Source organism: Sardina pilchardus, chromosome 6 (assembly GCF_963854185.1).
Source record: "Sardina pilchardus chromosome 6, fSarPil1.1, whole genome shotgun sequence".
Lineage (NCBI taxonomy): Eukaryota > Metazoa > Chordata > Actinopteri > Clupeiformes > Clupeidae > Sardina > Sardina pilchardus.
Genome location: NC_084999.1, coordinates 16,658,230 through 16,678,138, shown reverse-complemented (window position 1 = coordinate 16,678,138; position 19,909 = coordinate 16,658,230). Strand labels below are relative to the sequence as shown.

The following is a 19,909-nucleotide window of genomic DNA, read 5'->3' as shown; positions in this document are numbered from 1 at the left end:
AGTGAAAGGGGAGGCGTGACATGTTTTCAGGAAGTGTTGAGGTTTTGAGGCTTTCCGTGTGTCCTGGACCTTTAGAAAATATTGCATGCATGATATCGGCCTCTTGGGCGACCAAATGGATCCATAGGTCAAGTTTATTAGATCTCCTTACGCACGCGCCACTCCTGAGTCAATCGAACACCTCCATGTCCCACCGTCAAACGGGGCATAAAGCTCAGCAATCCTCTGTCGTGATGGGACAGTAATGAACTGTCAATGACAGTCGTGTAACCCAGACTTAACTCATGTTGATGACTCGATTGTTCGTTCTAGTCGAGTTAGGTTGATGCCTCGGATCGAAAAACTTCACGCCACTTGGCGGAATTAAGGAACGGCAAAGGAAAATCATGTTTGAGAATTTCAGAGAGAAACTGCAGACGGTGCAGCAGGATTTCACAACAGGGTATGTGTTTTGTTAGCAGTAGCTGTGGATATTGGCTATTTACAGCCTAAATATTTGATGTGATTTAACGTTAGTCGATTCACTCAACGTTACATGTTAGTATTGATCTAGCCATCACATGAAATTGTTTTGTCCTTGCATTCTAAAGCACCCAGCAATCAAACTTATGTGTTACCTAGCTAGCTAGAATAGCTGGCTAGCTAGCGTTAGTTAGCTCATTTACTTTTTCACTGTAGCCTACTTACAGTGACAGCAATGGCAAAAGATAGTAGCACACTTATTGCAGTTTGATACACGAGGGCGTCGTCATTGCAGCAGCCACCATATAGTTGAGACGAACAAACTTCATCTGATTTATAAGATGCTCCTTCTGACGTTAGCTACTTGCAGGCTAATAACTGCATGTCACCGCTATGCGAGCTGGAATTACTTTCAGCTGACCATCATGTGATGAGCAAGGAGATATGTTGTTGTGTTTTTTGTGTCAGTCTTGGTCAAAAATGACAGTTAACATAGACTACCGATCAAATTTATTGAAGCACTTCTTTTGTTTGCAAGAAACATGTGTTCTATGCTCTTCAGTAAAGCAGACAACTTTTCAAACTCTTGACATTCTCTCAACCACTGGGCAAAGTGGGCATGGTTTTGTAACAGTCCTGAAGGAATTCTCACATGTTGAGCAAAGCACTTGTTGACAGCTTTTCCTGAATTGATTTGAAGAATTCCATGTGACTATTTCATGAAGCTGGTATGATGCCAATAGTGCAACAAGTTCTGAAGGTAAATGGAGGCTTAGAAGAACATATTAACCATTGTGTTTTTTTAATAGAAGAAAAGAAAGTGTTTGTTGTGTTTCATGAATCAGATTAATCAAAGCCTCCATTTACCTCCATGACTGCTTTGCACACTGTTGGCATCATCATAATCAGCTTCATGGGATGGTCATCTAGAATGCTTCTCTATAAACACAAGCGGATGAAAGGGCAGCCAGCAAATGCTCAATACTGTATGTATGGAGACTTCTTCAGGAGTCAGTTTCTGAAGGTGGTTGAGTGAATACCAACAGTGTGAAATGCTTCCATTATGTGTACTAGTTGACCACACATATATTATTTCTTAGTTTTAAGTTTTCACAGTGTAAATAAAATGTCAGAAAAGGAAAGACCCATAAAAGAGTAGGTGCTCCCAAACATTTGACTAGTAATGTAAATCTAACCTTGTTGGTATAATCTTTGAGAAAAGACTTCAAAACATGTTCAGTAATCGGTTTGTAGTTGTTATGTGTGATGTAATTCTTTTCATGTGCTCATTCGCACACCATCTATCTAACAAGGAATTCATGTTTTATAATTGTTTGTGTCGCCGAGTTTTTATGACATAAGATGATGTGTAATGTTTGATCCTTGCTGATCCAAGGATCAAGACCCTGGGTGAAAAATCCAAGGATGCCAAAGTAAAAAAGAAGCAAAGGTCAGTGCCATAACTTTACTCTTTCACTTAACCGTTCACCCGCCCTGGCCCTGGAGTCTAATCTGAAGTGTCTGCTTTCTCCCCAGAAGAGAGGACCACCTTCCTCAGTATTCAGCTGGAGTGGAGTTACTCAGTCGGTATGTGTCTTCGGTTCTCCTAGATTTTGAAAAAAAAAACACAAAAAAAAACAATAAACAGAGTAAATACTGTATGACTTTTCTGCTCCCTCACACACATGTGGTAGAACACATGCACACGTGAGAGAATGCTGACTGTTCTTACTTTCACTTTCCAGGTATGAAGACACTTGGGAGACCCTTCATAAGAGTGCAAAAGAATGTGCCAAAGCTGGAGAGGTAGGGGAAAGTCAGAGTGCAGTCCTTCATCATTTTGAAAAAAAAAATGGTATCATTTGCATCAATCACTTGGGGTTTTTTCCGGCAGTAGCCATTTGTCAGAGTAATCTCCAAGTCCTAAGTCTGGCAAACTGCAGTATATGAATAGAGTGATAAGAAGCAGTTGGGACTCTGTTTTTAATCGGCCAGAATTTAGATTTAGATTCGTTCCCTCATTAGTTGATGGAGCCCTGCAAAAGTGTACAGTGTACTGCTACATGTTTCCTTGTGTGTGTGTGTGTGTGTGTGTGTGTGTGTGTGTGTGTGTGTGTGTGTGTGTGTGCGCGTGCGCCTGTGTGCGGTTCCACCAGGTGGCGGACGGGGAGGTGGTGATGCTGTCGGCCCACTGGGAGAAGAGGCGCTCAGGGTTGGTGGACCTTGAGGAGCAGCTCCAGCAGGTCCCAGTCTTCCTCAGTGACCTGGAGACAGTCACGTCCCGCATCGGTAAGCTAGATGATGCTTTCCACTGTTGGACCCATGGTCATTCAAAGCAACACTAAAGAGTTTTCTGTACCTTAGAATAATGTTACCAAAATAATTTCAGTGGTTCATCAACTCGTAACAGGATGAACAGCACTGCTGCATTCACTATATCGCCTATAACTGTACTATCTAACTTTACCAGATTGGGTAGCGGATTTGTAGTTCGGTGGAATGAGACATAAGAAACTGCAAATTTGACTTTCTTCGATGTTGCAATACATCATGCGACATACTCTACCATGTCTGTGGACATCATCATTTGCTGGATATACAAATAACGTGCTTGCGACAGAGGAAAAGTGCTTTAGAGTTGCTTTAAGATTACACAATATCTTGCACACACAATCATGAACATGTCCACATAAATCATAAATACTCTCAAAGTCCGTCCACATTCTTTTTGAGTCCATGATCATATCCAGCAGAAAATAATGCACCCTACGCTGAAGTGATGCTCTCACTGTATACTTTGTAGGAAATCCTTTGGTCCAGTACACAGAAAAAAATAGTAAGTTAAAAGTAGGATTGCTTAACTTGAGTCTCTGTGTATTCTGTTGAAGGAAATTGGTAAGGGATTTCCTTCAGCGGCCAAAGAATTATTTAACAGCCACCTTCCTTCATGGGTGTTTCATTGAATTAGGAATAGAAGAAGTCATGATTATACTGAACAAGAAACACTTTTACTTACTGTCATAAAAAGCTGTTTGTTGATAACTGGTCCAGTTGGGAAGCACTACGGGTTTCCTCCATCTTCTGGGGGAATCGTTATAATGACATTTCCGACTATCTGTTTGAAAAAGATATGTCAGTTTAGAGATGCATTCTAGATGTTTTACTATATGACCACTAGATGGCAGCATATGTACAGTTGTATTGCAATGACATGTCTCCACAAATGCTTAAAAGGTCATTTCCTCTATGGACTTGTTTAATCTCTTTAAGTTGTTCTGCACCACACATCATGTTAAATACCCTAAATACCCCACTTATCAGATCGTAGGTTTCACGCATCATCTCCACCTCTCACTACCTTCTGATTTCTGTGGAACTTGTACTGTATGAGAGAGTGCAGTGACCTTGGGCCGAGATTTAGCGTGGGATGGATCTGCTCTCTGTTCCTCAGCTCAAATGGAGGCTGACTTTGAGGAGATGGAGAGCCGTCTGATGTACCTGGAGAACCTGTGCGCCCAGTGCGAGCAGCAGCGCTTCAAGCACTTCCAGACCCTTCAGCTGGAGAACTACAAGAAGAAGAAAAGGTGCAGTATTTCCAGTCATCTCAAACACCTCCATGTTTCCACTGAGTTTCCATCTCTACATCGTGGAAGTGAAACAGGCAGCACAGCTCAATTCTGTGTAAAAAGGAATTTGTCTACTACTGTATTTCCCAAACAAGAGATTAAGGCTTTTCCACAAGTACTTTGGCGACGCTGTGAAGTTTAGCACTGGATTAGCAGTCGTTCGTTAAACACCTCTTAAACGCTCTCGGCGGGCCTCTAACCAGCACCAACCACTTCCCATTTCATATTTGGTTACTCTAAACAGTCAGCTCCCCACTGTGAGGAAGTCTTTTTTTTTTTTAAATGAAACAAATTTAGCGGCGCGGGAGAAGAGCGGGTGAGCGAGAGCGAGAGGAAACCAGAGGCTTCGCGCTCCCCCCCCCGTCCCCGCTCCCTCCCCCGTCCCCGTCCCCCCGTCATCAAACGTTCAGTGACCTGAAGGGCCACGTTTCGTCAGCAGCGGGCGAGGGAGTGCACTTATCGGCTGCAGTTATCCGTCATCATTAGTGCGTATACTACACGCTGCCTCTCCGCCTAATGCGATCAACGTGTCGCCGCAATCAGCTGCACTCGGGCCGATTATGAAAGAGGAGAAACGGGAGGCTTTTTTTGGGGGGGGGGGGTGGGGGGGGGAACATTCCGTTGTTCATAGAGCTGGAGGTATGCAAGGAAACGTGAGGGTCTCGCGTGAGAAGCCGTCATCAGGCGCCGAGTAGTGAGCGCGATTGTGGAGAGAGGGAGAGAGAGACAGAGAAGAGGGAGGGAGAGAGAGAAAAGAGAGGGAGGGAGAGAGAGAAGAGAGAGAGAGAAGAGAGAGGGAGAAGGGATGGAGAGATGGGTCCATGAAACAAATGAAAGCCTGAAGCAGTGGGCCAGATATAGGTCAAGCCTTTATATGATTGCCAATAGTGACGTGCTCCTCTCTCTTTATCCACCTCCTCTCCCCCACTGCCTTGTCTTCTTTCTTTCTCTCTTTCTTTCTTTCTTTCTTTCTTTCTCTCTTTCTTTCTTTCCTTCCTTTCTCCCTTTGTGCTCGTCATCACTTTTAACGTATATATTCTCTGCTGCCCATCCGTCAGTGTGTTCCGGACCCAGCCGGCAATCCCAATCAAGTCCACCTTTTCAGTAACTCCTCCTTCCCACTCCAAAAACCATCGTTCGCTCTTCAATCAGAGATGTGTGTGTGTGTGTGTGTGTGTGTGTGTGTGTCACTCTCTCACTGTTTGCCGATCTGATGGCCTCCTTTTGTAAGCAGTCATACTCATGTTCCATTTTCCTACTCCGTGGCATCCATCACAGTTGACACTGTGTGTACGCGGCGAGATGAGGATAGTCCATCTAGTGCACCGTTAGATTTGTTGGCGTGCGTGTTGTTGACAAAGAGCCTGGCTATTTTTATAGTGTCCCATTATGCATACCATGCGCACACTGGATGTGCCAATGTATGTAATGCATAATGTATGTGTGAGTAGTCTTGCTTGAAACATATATGGAGTGTCTGAGAGCAGCCTTTTTGTGTTGGACGTGACTATGAAGGACTGAGGGAGTAAATACATAATGACACAACCGGCCCCTCCGCTGTCATTCTATCGTTATACAAAACTGCAGCAACGTTTGCAGACACGCGCAAGTCCACACACACACACACACACACACACACACACACACACACACACACACACACGCATATACACCCACAAACACAGACACACACACGCGCGCACACACACACACATACACGCACTGGCACAGGAAGTCAAGGTGCGCGCCCGGTCTGTGATGACGGCTCCCGTGCCTTGTCTTGCAGCTGGCGGCGGGCAGCAGTGTGAGCGTGTCAGCTGCGCTCCCACAACCAGCACCGCTGCTGCTGCCGCCGCGCTGCGCTCCCAGTTTATTTACCGTCACGTCACACACAGAGGCAGTGGAGCAGCCTGAGGCTCTGCCGAGAAAAAAGTCAAACAGCAGGAACTAAAGACAAGAACTGAGGCGGAGACGTTCTAAAGACGAGAACTGAGGCGGAAAAAAAGAAGAACACACACACACACGCAGGCAGATTTTTTTTTTCTTTTGCCTCGATGTTAAATGTACCAATAAGAGCACTTTCATGCGCTATGCTATTTGCTGTTGTTAGGTTGTCAGATAGGAGTCATCCCTAACAACTTCTTTCTCTCTCTCTCTCTCTCTCTCTCTGTCTCACCAGGAAAGAACTGGAGTCCCTCAAAGGTAAGACAAATTGATGGTGGTGACGTGAAAGAAACTCTCATTATTGTAACCTGATGCATATCTGTGTTTTTATTTTCATTCACACCACTACAGCAATCACGAGCATTAGCTCATAGAATTGAACCAGTAAGCTTGTTTACAGCTCTGTAAGGCACAGAATTTATAATTTCAAGCTAGTATATTGTGAACTGAGGGAATGATGAGAGGTCATGTAGACTAAATGTTGAACCCTTCTGTCCCTTTTATTTTGATCCTGCTTGGTTTTCAAGCAGTCATCAGAATTTCTGGTGTTTTTTGTGTTCTTTGTATTTGATGAATGGTCGGTCCGAAAGGTCCTTCTGTTCCACCGCGTGGTTCCTTCTGTTGCTGGAATACTGCAGACGCGTGTTGTTTCTCATGTCACCCTGTCGTCATTGGTCCTGCTGCCTGTTTGGGCTCTGTGTCTCTGTGGAAGTGGCATTAAGCTAATTAATTGTGTGAGGGGGCATTAGCAGAGGCTTGTTTTCTGTGTGTGTGTTTGTGTGTGTAGAGGTGTGTGTGTGTGTGTGTGTGTGTGTGTGTGTGTGTGTGTGTGTGTGTGTGTGTGTGTGTGTGTGTGTGTGTGTGTGTGTGTGTGTGTGTGTGTGTGTGTGTGTGTGTGTGTGTGTGTGTGTGTGTGTGTGTGTGTGTGTGTGTGTGTGTGTGTGTGTGTGTGTGTGTGTGTGTGTGTGTGTGTGTGTGTGTGTGTGTGTGTGGAGGAGTGTCTGTGGGGGGGATGCTCTTTTCTATACTCATTGCTCCTTTTTTGCCTCACAAACCTCAATACTGATAAACAGCGTGGAGAGATGTTTGGCAATTTCCCAGCCAGACACACTAATTAACCTTTGTGTGTGTGTTTGTAAGAGAGAGAGAGAGAGTGGAGTGGAAGCAGTGTGGCTCTTAGTAGATTGTATCACTTTGAGGCACTCCGTCTCTGCTGTGCTTTTCGATAACGAAGTGACCTTAGAGAGACACTCCCACCACGCGTGTCCTATTCAAGGGGAAATAACGCTCGAGAATGCTCTCCAGTCGATCTTCATCAGTCCTGTTCTCCGTCTCATCCCCCCCTGTGAGACAACTCTGAGGCTTTATGGTTAACAGAACAGCTGAACAATCAACCGCTCCCTGCCTGTGAGGAATTCAGGTCATCGGAGCCTTTACGCCGTGCATGTTAAACGCTCCTCTTCTGCCTTGTAGGAGGGTGGTATGGCCTGTTACTAAGGCAGCAAAGCCTAACGCCGTCCGACGGCATTCATTACGGTAAGAAGAAGACCACGGGGGGGTCAAGTGTGGCCTGTTGTCCCAGCCACAGAAAAAAAAATCATAATGTCATGACATGGATGTTTTGCAAATGACCGGTGGTCTGCTTCCCTATTTTTTTTTTCTGTGCCAGTGTAGAGGATATGGTTGGTGGATGCCTCAGGTTGACATGTTTGCATTCATGTGGAGACATGTGGTGACGATCGTGTGATAGAGGTCATACGTTTCCCCTCCAAAAACGAAAAAATTGTCGATGGAGATTGTCTATTATTTGTCTTGGGGAACGTAAAGAAAACGCTTCGAAGGCTTTTTGATGCAGCAGGCCAAATGGAGTAGGTTGCTATGCAGTGTCATACTCCTCAGCTATAAATAAAGTCTGCCAATCAATGAGTGTCAGTGTGATTTACAATAGAGCCTTAGCTGGAGATGAGGGCTCTGGAAATGTGCCTAAGATCTTAGCTCTCGGCGCAGAGGAGAGGAAGATTATGCCGAGGAGCGTTTCGCCGCTTGTTCATTTGTTCCGTTATGAGCTCTGCGAGCGTATTTTCGCGAGGGTGCCTATTGAGAGCCGTTTTTCATCGTGGTATTAGATTTTGTTTGTGTGTGTGTGTTTGTGTGTGTGTGATGACGTGGGAAAGGCAGCTTTGAAGAACTCTTACGCTGCAGCAGCACAGCTGCTGCCTTTATCATGTGAATTTCCCAAATTGGGAGTTTGTAGCGGGTGCCATGGTGATAGGAGAGTGTGGTTATTATGCCTTAAGACTGTCGTTAGTGTGGGTGGCGTGGAAAAGGGCCTGCCAGGGTTTTTTTCTTCTTCTTCTTCTTACTTGTGTGGGAAACCAAGTTCAAGAACTCCTCTCTTTTAACTTCCAACAAAAAAAATAAAATAATTAAAAGTTCTCTTGTGCTCAGCTTTGACTCTTGAGTTCTCCTGCTCTTTTCAAATGTAGATCATGTGTTGTTGTTTTCTTCTGTATGGATGGAGACCAAATGGTGACTATCCATGTGCTAGCAGCAGTAGCCCCCCCATAGCAGTCGCTGTTGCAGGGAGGATCAGGTTGTGCGGTTGCTGAGAGCATATGTGTGGCGCACTGACCTCAGGTGTGTGTCCGCATGCAGCCGCTACTGACACACACACACACACACACACACACACACACACACACACACCCTGCAAGCCTCCAGCAATATGCTTATTTTCATCTCACGCTTCTCCAAGCCCTGCCCTCCCCCTCCCCCTCCCATCCCCCTCTCTGACAGCCGGGAGTGGTACGTTCCCGCCTTCTCTCTCTCTCTCTCTCTCTCTCTCTCTCTCTCTCTCCTCTCTCCCTCTCTCTCTCCACCTCTCTCTCTCTCTCTCTCCCCCTCTCTCCCTCTCTCCACCTCTCTCTTTCTCACACACGCGCTACACGCTACAGCTGCGTCTCTTCCCCTCCACTCTGCCCCTGAGCGTGCGGGCGTGCAGTGTCCCCGTCTCCTTCAGCATCCATCCATCCCTCTCTCCGTCCGCCCCCCCCCCCCCTCCCCCCATCGTCCTGCTGCATCCGTCAGCATCTCGCCCCCCATCTCCGTGGCAGCGCGTCTTCCCGCGTTCCCCCAGCAACAGCGAGGACCAGCCAGGAAGGAGTGTAGCCGCGCTCGTGCGTGAGTGAGTGTGTGTGTGTGTGTGTGTGTGTGTGTGTGTGGACTGACTTTGTGCTGCTGGTGGTGGTGGTGGTGGGGGGGGAGGATGGAGGATGGAGTGTAACGGGTGGGGATTTTGGCTGCGGGCAGACATGCAGGTCTGACGGAGCTGCTGCGACCACCACTTCCCCACCCCTTTCTCCGCCCCCCACGACTAGCGGTCGGCGTCTCCGGTCCACTCCCTCACCCCGGAGGAGATGTCCTCTCCTGGAGACTCGGACAGCAAGAGCACCTCCTGTAGGTCTTACCTGTTTACCTCCTCTCTCGTGCTCTCGCTCTCTCGCTCTCTCTCTCTCTCTCTATCTCTTTCTCTCTCTCTATCTCTCTATCTCTCTTTAGGTGTCTAGACTCTGCATGTGTGATTGTTGTTTGACGGAGTGTTAGTATTTAATGTCATGTTGTGGCAGTTATTGACTATATATTTGTAACAGTTGCTGAGTTCAAGGATGTAGATTTTGTAACCAGAGTCCAATCGATTGACTTATTTACTGCTATTTCACTTGCACCCTTCCTCTGTATTTAGCCATCAAGCCCTTCCTCTCTCTAGTTTTTAATGAATTATTTTAAGACATCCCTCACTCTAAGAACACCTTGTGTATCTGTTAGTATTTTTTTTTTATGTTTCTGTGAACTTGTGGTATATGCGCTAGCGATTTCTTTGGAAGCGTGGCTAGTGAGGATGCTTATGCATAATGCATTTAGAGGTCTCTGTTCTGTCTGCTGCTTGTGAATTGCGAGTGCCCAGTTTTTTGAGGCAGTTGAAATGCCTGCAGAGTGATCAGTCCTTTAGCAGTCTTCACACCCCCACCGACCCAGCCACCCACCCAAGCCTTCGCCAGCCCTGTACTTTCTTAATCACACACCCGGAGAGTGCCTGCAGCCTACTCCCCCCCCGCTAGTGTTGGGAAATGGCGAGGGTGTTAGCGTGTTATCTGGACTTTTTTCTAATTTTGTCATGGCGAAGGCTAGAAGGTGAAATGTGAAATGCTTTGAGGAGTGAGCTGGATTGTGCTCTTGCTGCTGTGCTCCTCGTTACCATGTGATTGACCTTTGCCTCACTGCAAAGGGGGGTTGGAGGTGTGTATGTGTGTGTGGAGGTGGTGTGTGTGTGTGTGTGTGTGTGGAGATGGTGTGTGTGTGTGGGGGGGGTTGTCTTGCTGTAGGTCTTAAAGCTGGAAGGAAAGGAAAGGGATTTGGAGTGCAGCAGCTCAGGAGCGTTTATCCCTGAAGTGAGCAAAGTCTCCATCTTCAGGTCTCGGCCCATTGTGAGCAGCTTTAGGTGGGCTCGGAGCAGTGCAGGCGGAGGACCCCCCAGGCCTTAATTAGCCAGGTGGGAGGAGAAGAGGAGTCGTCTGCCTCAGGCTCCCGAAAGCTGAATTGTTCGTTAATTGGCGAGCCGATGACTTTGAGAGTCCCCAGATGTTGGTGTTTGACAGATGTGACGGGCGTGTGCCGGTCGGAGGCGCGGAGAGTGTTTATCTGAGGAGAGAAGGGGCCTGGGGGGGGCGTGTGTGTTTGAGAGGTTTGGAGGTTTGCAGCTCCACTGCAATGTTTACCTACTGCTGGTCTGGATGTGTTTTTGATGTGTTGCAGGTTTATGAAGTCTGTTAACGGTATTTAATGGTGTTGAGTCGATTATGTGTGTATGTGACCCCTCTAGGCACAAAGACACTAAAATAATCATACAGAGATGGTGGTTATGTCACCCAATTCTTCAGTCATCCTAATATTTTGCCTCTCCCCAGGCTTGGTCTGCTGCAGATCCTGACTGTTTCAGAATTAGAATAGGAAATGTCAGTGCTGATTACAAAAAAGGAAAGATCACAGTCGGAGTTCCATAATTAAGAGTTTTTACTGCCTCTTATAGCGGAGATAGTTGAAAGAGGTTTAGTCACGATGATGATTAGGAGACTATCTAAAAGTCCCGCTTTCTCTCTCTCTCTCTCTCTCTCTCTCAAGGGAGACCCAGGAGATGGCCAGCATAATGGAGTGTACGCCTTGTGACCAATTCACACGGGCCAGCTGCACGATGCGCCCTTTGTTTTTGTTATTGTTGTTGTTTTCTGTTTTGTTTACGCGAGCTGCTCGTGTCTCTTCATCTGTGCCCTCTTAGCTCCCTGTTTACTTCAAACGTGGACGGCTCCGTAAAAAAAAAAAAAACGCTTCTTTGAAACGGAGAGCCACGCAACGGCATTCATCGCCCCACTCGTCCCACCTCAGAGTGGAGCCCTGTGGGCCAGCTCGTGTGAATAAACCGCTGTTTAGCGTACGTCCCGCTATTTGACACCACCCCCCCCCTCGCTTCCATTTTGGGCCGCTGAAGTGGAGGTCAGGTTGGGAGCGCGGTCAACTCATCTCGGAGAGGCGGAGGGGATTTGGGAACACGAGACGCTGAATCCGAGCAAAATGGCCGTCTATCATAAAACCTTTCATCTTGGCGCTCGGCTGAACATTTAACCCTGCCATGTGGCTAAGCCTTGATGAAAAGAACCAGTGCTGTAACTAAAATCTTTCTCTTTCTATCACACAAACACTCTCCCTCTCTCTCCCTCTCTCTCCCTCTCTCTCCCTCTCTCTCCCTCTCTCTCCCTCTCTCTCTCTCTCTCTCTCTCTCTCTCTCTACTGTCTTCTGGCCCTTATGGACTCCTGTGTGAGCAATGGCCTCAATAGCGAGCCCTCCACCCTCCCCTCCTCTCCACACCACATGATGAAGTCATGTGTGTGCTTCTTCTCTTAAGCATGTGATCACCGATGGAGCACGTGGGGGCGGAGGAAGGATGGCCCGGGGGGTCATTCTGTATGTCTCACTGCTCCTGCGATGGCTCCCTTAATGGGTCAGACCATATGAGCTGGGTGGGAAGGGAGAGATGGACGCACCCTCAGCTCCTGGACTCTTAATTTCGTGTGAAGGCTGGGTTGGGTTGGGCAGACCCACCAACACGGGTCGGCAGAACCTGATGACCGTGAGAGAGGATTGTTGACGGCCTATGAAAGGCGCGACTGTTGATGTGAATGTGTCATTGGGCAGTCACAAGTTCACGGTGTAGCCTCACCAGCGCTATGCTGAGGATATTTTGAAGCAAAGCAAATGCTCGGCCAAAATTGCTCGGCCCAGAACATTTTGGCATTTTGAAATCTCAACTTCAGTCAAAGAAATCATGTTCATCATCCTGCCACCATGAGATGATCCTCTTGGGCCTCTTAAAGGGACCACAACTGCTTTAAAAAGAAAAAAAAAAAAAGCAACTTCCCTCAAAGCCATAGTATGGTCACTCGGGCCAGCAGGAAGTGGAAGGACACCACGGCCGTTTCCTGTCGCCACTCCCCGTGCCTGGCGACGGCCGAGGACGCCTCAGAGGTGCCTCAAGAGTGCCCCCTGCTGGGTCCACCACAGCCAGGCAGCCAGCAGGAGAGAGAGAGAGAGAGAGTGAGGGCGCTGAGCAGGAGAAGGGGATTGAGCTGGGAATCATCAAAGTGAGTGGCGGGTGTGGGGGTGATGGCGAGTGGTTTTGGGGAGGGGGGGGGGGGGTTAGTGGAGGGTGTTGGCGTGGTGAGTGGAGTGGAGGAGGAGGGTGGAAGTGCTAACAAAGCAAGTCAGAGGATTTGGCTCCCTCTGATGAAGGCTGCTTATTCGATTTGTCATCAAAAGACCCTCAATTGGGCCCTCATCAGAGAGAGAGAGAGAGAGAGAGAGAGAGAGAGAGAGAGAGAGAGAGAGAGAGAGAGAGAGAGAGAGAGAGAGAGAGAGAGAGAGAGAGAGAGAGAGAGAGAGAGAGAGAGAGAGAGAGAGAGAGAGAGAGAGAGAGAGATTGATTGCTGGAAGGGCAGGGATGAACTGACGAGTGAAGCTCGCGACCACGGCATCGTAACGGGTAGTGGATGCCATGATTCAGCGGGATTTTTTTGTCCGCTTGTGCGGTCTGTGTTTTGATGTCTGAACACACACACAGTTGACTGAAGCTCGTGAGCCTCCTCTGCTGTCAGCGCGCAGGAGGGCTTGATGCACCCCCCCCCCCCCCCACTCCGGCCCCACTCCCAAAGTCACCGGGAGCCGCCAGGCGCTCCGCAATCTGGGAAGCGCACGCCTCCGAGACACTGCGGACGTCTCTTTACAGCGGGATCAGCGGCTTCCTCCCGCATCTCTCCTCCGCGCTACTCCAATCTGCGAGCTGCCACTTTTAAGGAGATTATTGCGAGATGGGCGAGCGGCACATCTCCCACGAGCAGACGGACGCTCTCTCTCTCTCTTTCTCTCTCTCTCTCTCTCTCTTTCTCTCTCTCTCTCTCTCTCTTTCTCCCTCTCTCTCGCTCTCTCTCTCTCAGGCTTAATTTAGACTCTGAGGTTTGGTGAACCACCACCCCAAAAGGTCTGTGAAAACTCCCCGCGGGGCCGTCTAACCGTGAGCTGTGAAAAGCTGTTCTGTTGGCCGCAGCAGCAGCAGCAGCAGCAACAGTAGCAGAGATGGTTCTTTTTACCCCTCCGCTCTTCTCCCATCTCTCCAATCATAGGGGTGGGAAAGTGGCTCTCTGGGGATGTTTTGAGGCTTGTATTGATGACAAATTAAAGGGTGAACTTGTCAAGGCTTTCCAGAGATGTTTTTTTTTTTTTTTTTTTTGCTCTGCTTTGCCGCAGTAGTTTGCCAATATGCAGCAAAATATCAAATTGAGATGGCATACACTGTAAACAAAGCCTAGAATTGAATGCTGGTTACATCTACTGTACATATGAGCCTGCAGCAGTGTGTTCACGTTCTTGTCGCTCTCGCCCAGCCCATAGTTTCACACTCGCCCTGCTGTTCACACGTGAATCAGGGCCAGGCTCTCGCTCTCGCTCTCGCTCTCGCCCGACCGATGGGACGGAGCTCGGAGAGGTGTCGTGTTTACGGCTCTTCATGGCACTTGAAGCAGCCGTGTCTCTGGCTACACGTTGGCATGTTTTGAGCTCCTCATACTTGGGTTCAGTGAGATGTCCAAGTGATGTGGCTCACTTCACTACCCTAACCAGCCAGGAGTGCTGGATATGATGCAGTACTGTACATATTACCCTTAATGGAAAAAACGAGTGTAGTTATAACCGTCAAAAGCTATTGTGCTTGTAGATGTGGGCAGTAACACTGCAGTTCAACACAGTTTAACTCAACATGGCCTGTTTTGAGTTTGCGCTCACTTTCTCTCTCACCACCCACAGCCTCCGCTAGCCGTGAGACGTGTGCTACATACCCAACCACACCCACCCACACACACTAGCACACAGGTCGTGCCATTCTCGTCTCTAAAGACACTTCCTGAGGCTCGGAGGAGTGTGTCTGTCTTCCTGTCACAGAGATAGAGAGGCTCGCCGTCCATTGTAAAGTCTCCCGCGGATAGCTGGAGCAGCCAACCATTGGCGCCCGGGGCCACACAGTCATTTTCTGCCGGAGCGAGTCGAGCCCTCACCTTTGTGCCAGGCAAGTAAGTGCTGTAATTACTCACTGGTCCCCTTGTGCCGGATACTCTGTCGCGAAAAAAACCTCCATCATCACGTATCATTTCAAGGGTTAGATGAAGCTGAGCGCAGGGCTGCATGACCTCTGTGTAGAGCCATTTAATGTTTTTTGTGTGTGTGACGACGGCTCTGTGATGTTGTCAGGTGAAGTTTGAAACGAAAGCGGCTGGGTTCACTGAGTGTGGATGGGCGAGGGTGGCTCGTGTCGATTTTGTTGGGTCTCTGCTGGAGGTCGCGGCTAACGCTGATGCTATAACTAAGCAGGATAATCTTTAACCTTCGCGGCAACATCCTGTTTGAGCCGCGTGCGGGTTTCCCCTGGAGACACACAGGAACACTCGGAACAATGGCTGATGCCCACTCTGGCGTTGGTGCACGCACGCACACTAAAGGAACCTCGCCAAATGTATTTGTTCGAAAAAGCCTTTCTTGTGAAGTTGTTGTGTGTGGAAGTCTTTTGGTCTTCATTTCAGCTGCAGGGCCACAGGGAGATTTAATGCCCTGGTGCTCACAGCACATATTTATGCAGCACACATTCAAGCTACATCAGTGTTCAAAAAATCAGAAGCACCAAAATAGGGGTCAACATTTAGAAACAGGAACTGACTGAATTTATTTTCCGAGTCTTATTTGTATACCTCTTTTTCCCCTCCCTCTTTCACACTGTATCCCTCCCTCATCTTCTCTATCCCTCCTACTCTCTGTGCATCTCTTCTGCTCTCCTCTTACCATTTCCTCTCTCCCCCTTTCCTGCTTATGCCTCTCTCCATCTCCTCTCTTCTCTCTCTTTCCTTACCTCTCCCTCTCTCCCCCTTTATCTCTCTCTCTCCTTCCCTTTCTCACATTCCTCTCCTTTTTCTCTCCTTTCACTCCTTCTCCCCCCCCCCACCCCCTCTTCCTGGTGTAGCCGAGCTGGGTTCTGAGCATGCCCAGAAGGTGCTGGACATGGAGCATGCCCAGCAGGCAAAGCTGAAGGAGCGTCAGAAGTTCTTCGAGGAGGCATTCCAGCAGGACATGGAGCAGTATCTTTCCACGGGCTACCTCCAGATCGCCGATCGGAGAGGTGAGTCCGACTCCGCGCCACGACTTCCTCCTCAGTCTCTCCTCCTTCCACTTAACCGTCGCTCAAAGATTTTTCGCCGTGTCCTCGGGGACAAAAGAGTGTAGCTTGTTATGCTTGCTTAAAGACTGCACTTGGTGTTTACTGTATTTGCATATCTTGTCTTTCTTATGTGACTCTTCCTCTTTCCCTGAACGCAGAGCCAGATATGCAAATGCATGTTGTGGTTTGTGGCAGGATGTTGAAATCCTCCAGAACACACAGACAGGTGTCAGAGAGTTTGCGACGCAAGTCGGCACTGTTTGCTGTGGCAACTGTAGGCACATGTAACGGAGGGTCACCACAGTGTGTAGGTGGACAGAGGTGTGGGAGAATGAGCATTCAAAAGATGATGCTACTGTATCTCTCCCATTAAACATAAGAAACAGTCGGTCAGCGTTTACGGCAATGTATTAGCACCGTTAGGGGAAATATTGTTTTCCCAGTCATCCTGCCCTCCATACGTCCACTTATTGATCTCCGCGTGTTGACTTAAGAGACTCCCTTTAGTCGTGCTAAAGGTCCAGCCCACTCTCGTCATTAATATTGGATCCATCGCCTCGGCCGGCTGGACTGTGCTGGACACGAGCGGCTCCATTAAGAGCTCATTCGTCCTCAGCTCCCCAGTGAGCAACTGATGAGTTCTAAACTGACTCTCTCTCTCTCTCTCTTTCTCTCTTTCTCTCTCTCTTCTTTCTCTCTCTGTGTCCCTCTGCTGCCCTGGCTGGCCGGTGCCTTGTCTTGAGGTATGGTGATGGTTGGGGGGGCTCTTTCCATTTACCCTTCCCTCACTCACTCTTCTGCCGTCACATCTATGATCTGCCCAAATCATATCCATTATTCTCTTTGTCTTGTTTGCTTTTTTTTTTGTTCATTTACAGTATGATTGCATGTAGTTCTTTTTTATTTGTATACGTGTGTATGTCATTTGGTAATTGATGGAGCACTTTTTACAGTTACAAGAATATGATTCTTTCATGATTATGGCGAAATCCAGTTGTAACATTAATTTAATACTAATAACACTCTTGATGCACGATTGCACGTGGATAGTCCTGAATGACAGTCCTTCCATAGAGTCTCCCCTGATTTGATTTGATTTGATTTGATTTGATTTGATTTTGAAAGTAAGTGTAAAAACATTAATACGTGGAAAAGTGGTCCTGTGTTTTGTAAGTGCAACTGTGGCGTTTGATTGGTCCCCCCAGAGCCAATAGGAAGCATGTCCTCCATGGAGGTGAACGTGGACATGCTGGAGCAGATGGACCTGACGGACGTCTCGGACCACGAGGCCCTGGACGTCTTCTTGAACTCGAGCGGCGAGGACAACAGCACCGCCTCACCGGTCTCAGGTACAGCGTCTATTAGAACACACACACACACACACACACACACACACACAGGGGGGCAACAGGCTATAGTGTCCATGCCATGAGCGGGTGTGAGCGCCCATGGAGACCCAGATTCGAGTCTGACCTGCGGTCATATCCCGATCCCACCCCATTTCTCTCTCCCACTCACTCCCTATCCGTCTTCACTGTCCTGTTCAAAATAAAGGCAAAAAGCCCAAAAAATATACTTGAAGAAAAAAAAGAAAGAAAGAACACACTAACACACACACACACACACACACACACACACACACACACACACACACACACACACACACACACACATACGGCACACCTGATCAGACTGTGAACTAGAGCCTGTTTGTTTGGAAAGTCCCCAGAATCTTAAGTCGCACATGTTGAACCGTGAGGCAGAACTACTGAGGGAAGTCTGCTGTGTCTGAGGGGAAAGTGGAGGAGGGGAGAGAGGAGGTCTCATTTGGACAGTCTGCACTTGAAAGTGTTCATCTGTGCTGGTGTGGCATGAGGCTGGTAGCTGCTGATCGCCTCATGATCTAGTGAAACCACTCACTTTAATGTGAACGCATTAGCCAGCGCATCAGCCATACATCAAATGGGCCCATCCCCGTGGAGACAGCCGCATGTTCTCTAGAGGTAGCAGATGTTTGAGTGCTCACTTCAAATGCAGTGGAGGCATTTGTGTGCCTCCCTCTAGACTGGGCTGCTCCCCTCTCCTCCCTCTAGACTGGGCTGCTCCCCTCTCCTCCCTCTAGACAGGGCTGCTCCCCTCTTCTCCCTCTAGACTAAGCTGCTCCCCTCTCCTCCCTCTAGACTAAGCTGCTCCCCTCTCCTCCCTCTAGACTAAGCTGCTCCCCTCTCCTCCCTCTGCTCCCCTCTCCTCCCTCTAGACTAAGCTGCTCCCCTCTCCTCCCTCTGCTCCCCTCTCCTCCCTCTAGACTAAGCTGCTCCCCTCTCCTCCCTCTAGACTAAGCTGCTCCCCTCTCCTCCCTCTAGACTAAGCTGCTCCCCTCTCCTCCCTCTGCTCCCCTCTCCTCCCTCTAGACTAAGCTGCTCCCCTCTCCTCCCTCTAGACAGGGCTGCTCCCCTCTCCTCCCTCTAGATTAAGATGCTCTACTCCTCTCCCTGTAGACTAAGCTGCTCTACTCCTCTCCTGTAGACTAAGCTGCTCCCCTCTCCTCCCTCTAGACTAAGCTGCTCTACTCCTCTCCTGTAGACTACTCTTCTCCCTTTGCGCCTCCTCTTGTTTATCTATTCACACTATTCTGACCTCCATCTCCTTCTCCATTCACTTCTTCTCTCTCTCCTTTCACCACTCTTCTCACCTTCTCCTCCTACTCATTTCTTCTCACCTTCCATGTTTCACCCTTTTCCTTCTCCCATCCATCTGTTATTTCCATCCTGCTTTCTCCTCCTGTTACTCTCGCTCTCTTAATTCAGCTCAATCATTTAAAAGTAAACAGTGATGCCAAAGCATTGACCCTCCGCCTCCAGTAACAATGCTAAAATCTCTCTCCCCCCTCTGTCTCTCTCTCTGTCTCTCTTTCTCTCCCTCTCTCTCTCTCTCTCTCTGCAGGTCCGGAGCAGGACTCCTTGTCCAGCGCCGACGCCGAGATCTCCCTGAAGGTGCCCACTCGGGTGGAGCTGGGCCACGGCCTCCCCTCCGCCTCCACCGCCTCCACCCGCAGCGAGTCGGCCAGCCAGGAGACGGAAGGGCCCGACGAGGAGGAGGAGGACGAGGAGACCAGCCTGGGGGACGCGCCGGTGGTGGCGTCCGACGAGGAGGACGTGCAGCCAGACACGGTGCTGACCGGCCTCCCCGAGCCCGAGGAGCCGCCCCGGATCTCGGACGACAGCGACTCGCTGACCCCGTGACCCCCGTGGGCGAGCGCCGCGTCGGCGGGAACACGAACACGAAAAAGCGACCAAACCAGAGACTGCAGTGAGATCTCGCTCAGACTCTTATAACACTGGACACTTTCCTTTCCTTCCAGAAACGTTGCCCAAGTGCAGACTGACAATACTGTGTGTGTTCAGGAGCAGCACTTCCTGTCTGAGACGCTCCTGTTTGTTTTTTTTTGTTTGTTTGTTTGTTTGTTTGTCTGTCCGTTTGTTTGTTCTGCTTTTTCCAGCAAATCAATGTAGATCATATATTCTTCAATATTTCTCAGTATTACTTGGGAATGATCTCCCCCCATCCTCATATTTCCCTGTCACCAACAGAGGTGTATGTAGATCAAATAAAAAAGTGTTTTTTTTTTCATTCTTGCTATTAACACAATCACTTCAAGTCTTTGTAAAGTCATTGCTGTGTAGACTTTGTTTTGATTTGCTATTGCTGTTCATCCTCCCCATACACACATACAGTACATGCATGCATATATACATACATATACACATGCACACACATATATATACACACACACACACACACACGCATACATACACAATGCTAGAACTATACCTCCAGCATGCTTGTGCTCACATTGCTCTCCTCCAAAGGTTTTGGCTAAGACATGATTATTAACATGCAGTTACTGCTGCAGCCCCAACAGCCCTTGACATTGTTGGCCATATGTCCGCATACAAGCTGTCAGGACTGCACACTGGGAGAGGATCAGGGGAAGGACAGGATGGGGTCAGGTGACGTGATCGCAGCCAATCGCAGCGGCCCATCAGGGGAAACATATGATTGCACCACGCA

The 19,909-nt window shown here is 48.6% G+C and overlaps 1 protein-coding gene across 3 annotated transcripts; it reads left to right on the top strand.

Annotated features, from left to right (window-relative positions):
* Positions 1 to 25: 25 nt before the first annotated feature.
* Positions 26 to 19,468, top strand: dtnbp1a (dystrobrevin binding protein 1a). 3 transcript variants are annotated; one of them, XM_062538720.1, is made up of 10 exons: positions 26 to 442; positions 1,859 to 1,912; positions 2,002 to 2,049; positions 2,208 to 2,268; positions 2,619 to 2,751; positions 3,914 to 4,046; positions 6,268 to 6,290; positions 15,644 to 15,799; positions 17,044 to 17,187; positions 18,782 to 19,468. In XM_062538720.1, exons 1-10 carry the CDS (start codon positions 387 to 389, stop codon positions 19,078 to 19,080), a joined length of 1,107 nt encoding a protein of 368 aa, XP_062394704.1. In that variant the 5' UTR covers positions 26 to 386; the 3' UTR covers positions 19,081 to 19,468. The 3 variants fall into 3 exon arrangements, with proteins under 3 accessions (XP_062394704.1, XP_062394705.1, XP_062394703.1); XM_062538721.1 differs by having other exon boundaries at positions 1,999 to 2,049; positions 17,053 to 17,187; XM_062538719.1 differs by having other exon boundaries at positions 1,999 to 2,049.
* Positions 19,469 to 19,909: the final 441 nt, after the last annotated feature.

What these genes read in the sequence shown, in the direction of transcription:
- dtnbp1a (XM_062538719.1), top strand. Translation starts at nt 387, where the DNA reads ATGTTTGAGAATTTCAGAGAGAAACTGCAGACGGTGCAGCAGGATTTC. An exon ending in GGAGTGGAGTTACTCAGTCG is followed by an intron (nt 2,050 to 2,207) that starts GTATGTGTCTTC and finishes TTCACTTTCCAG; the next exon opens with GTATGAAGACACTTGGGAGA. An exon ending in AATGTGCCAAAGCTGGAGAG is followed by an intron (nt 2,269 to 2,618) that starts GTAGGGGAAAGT and finishes CGGTTCCACCAG; the next exon opens with GTGGCGGACGGGGAGGTGGT.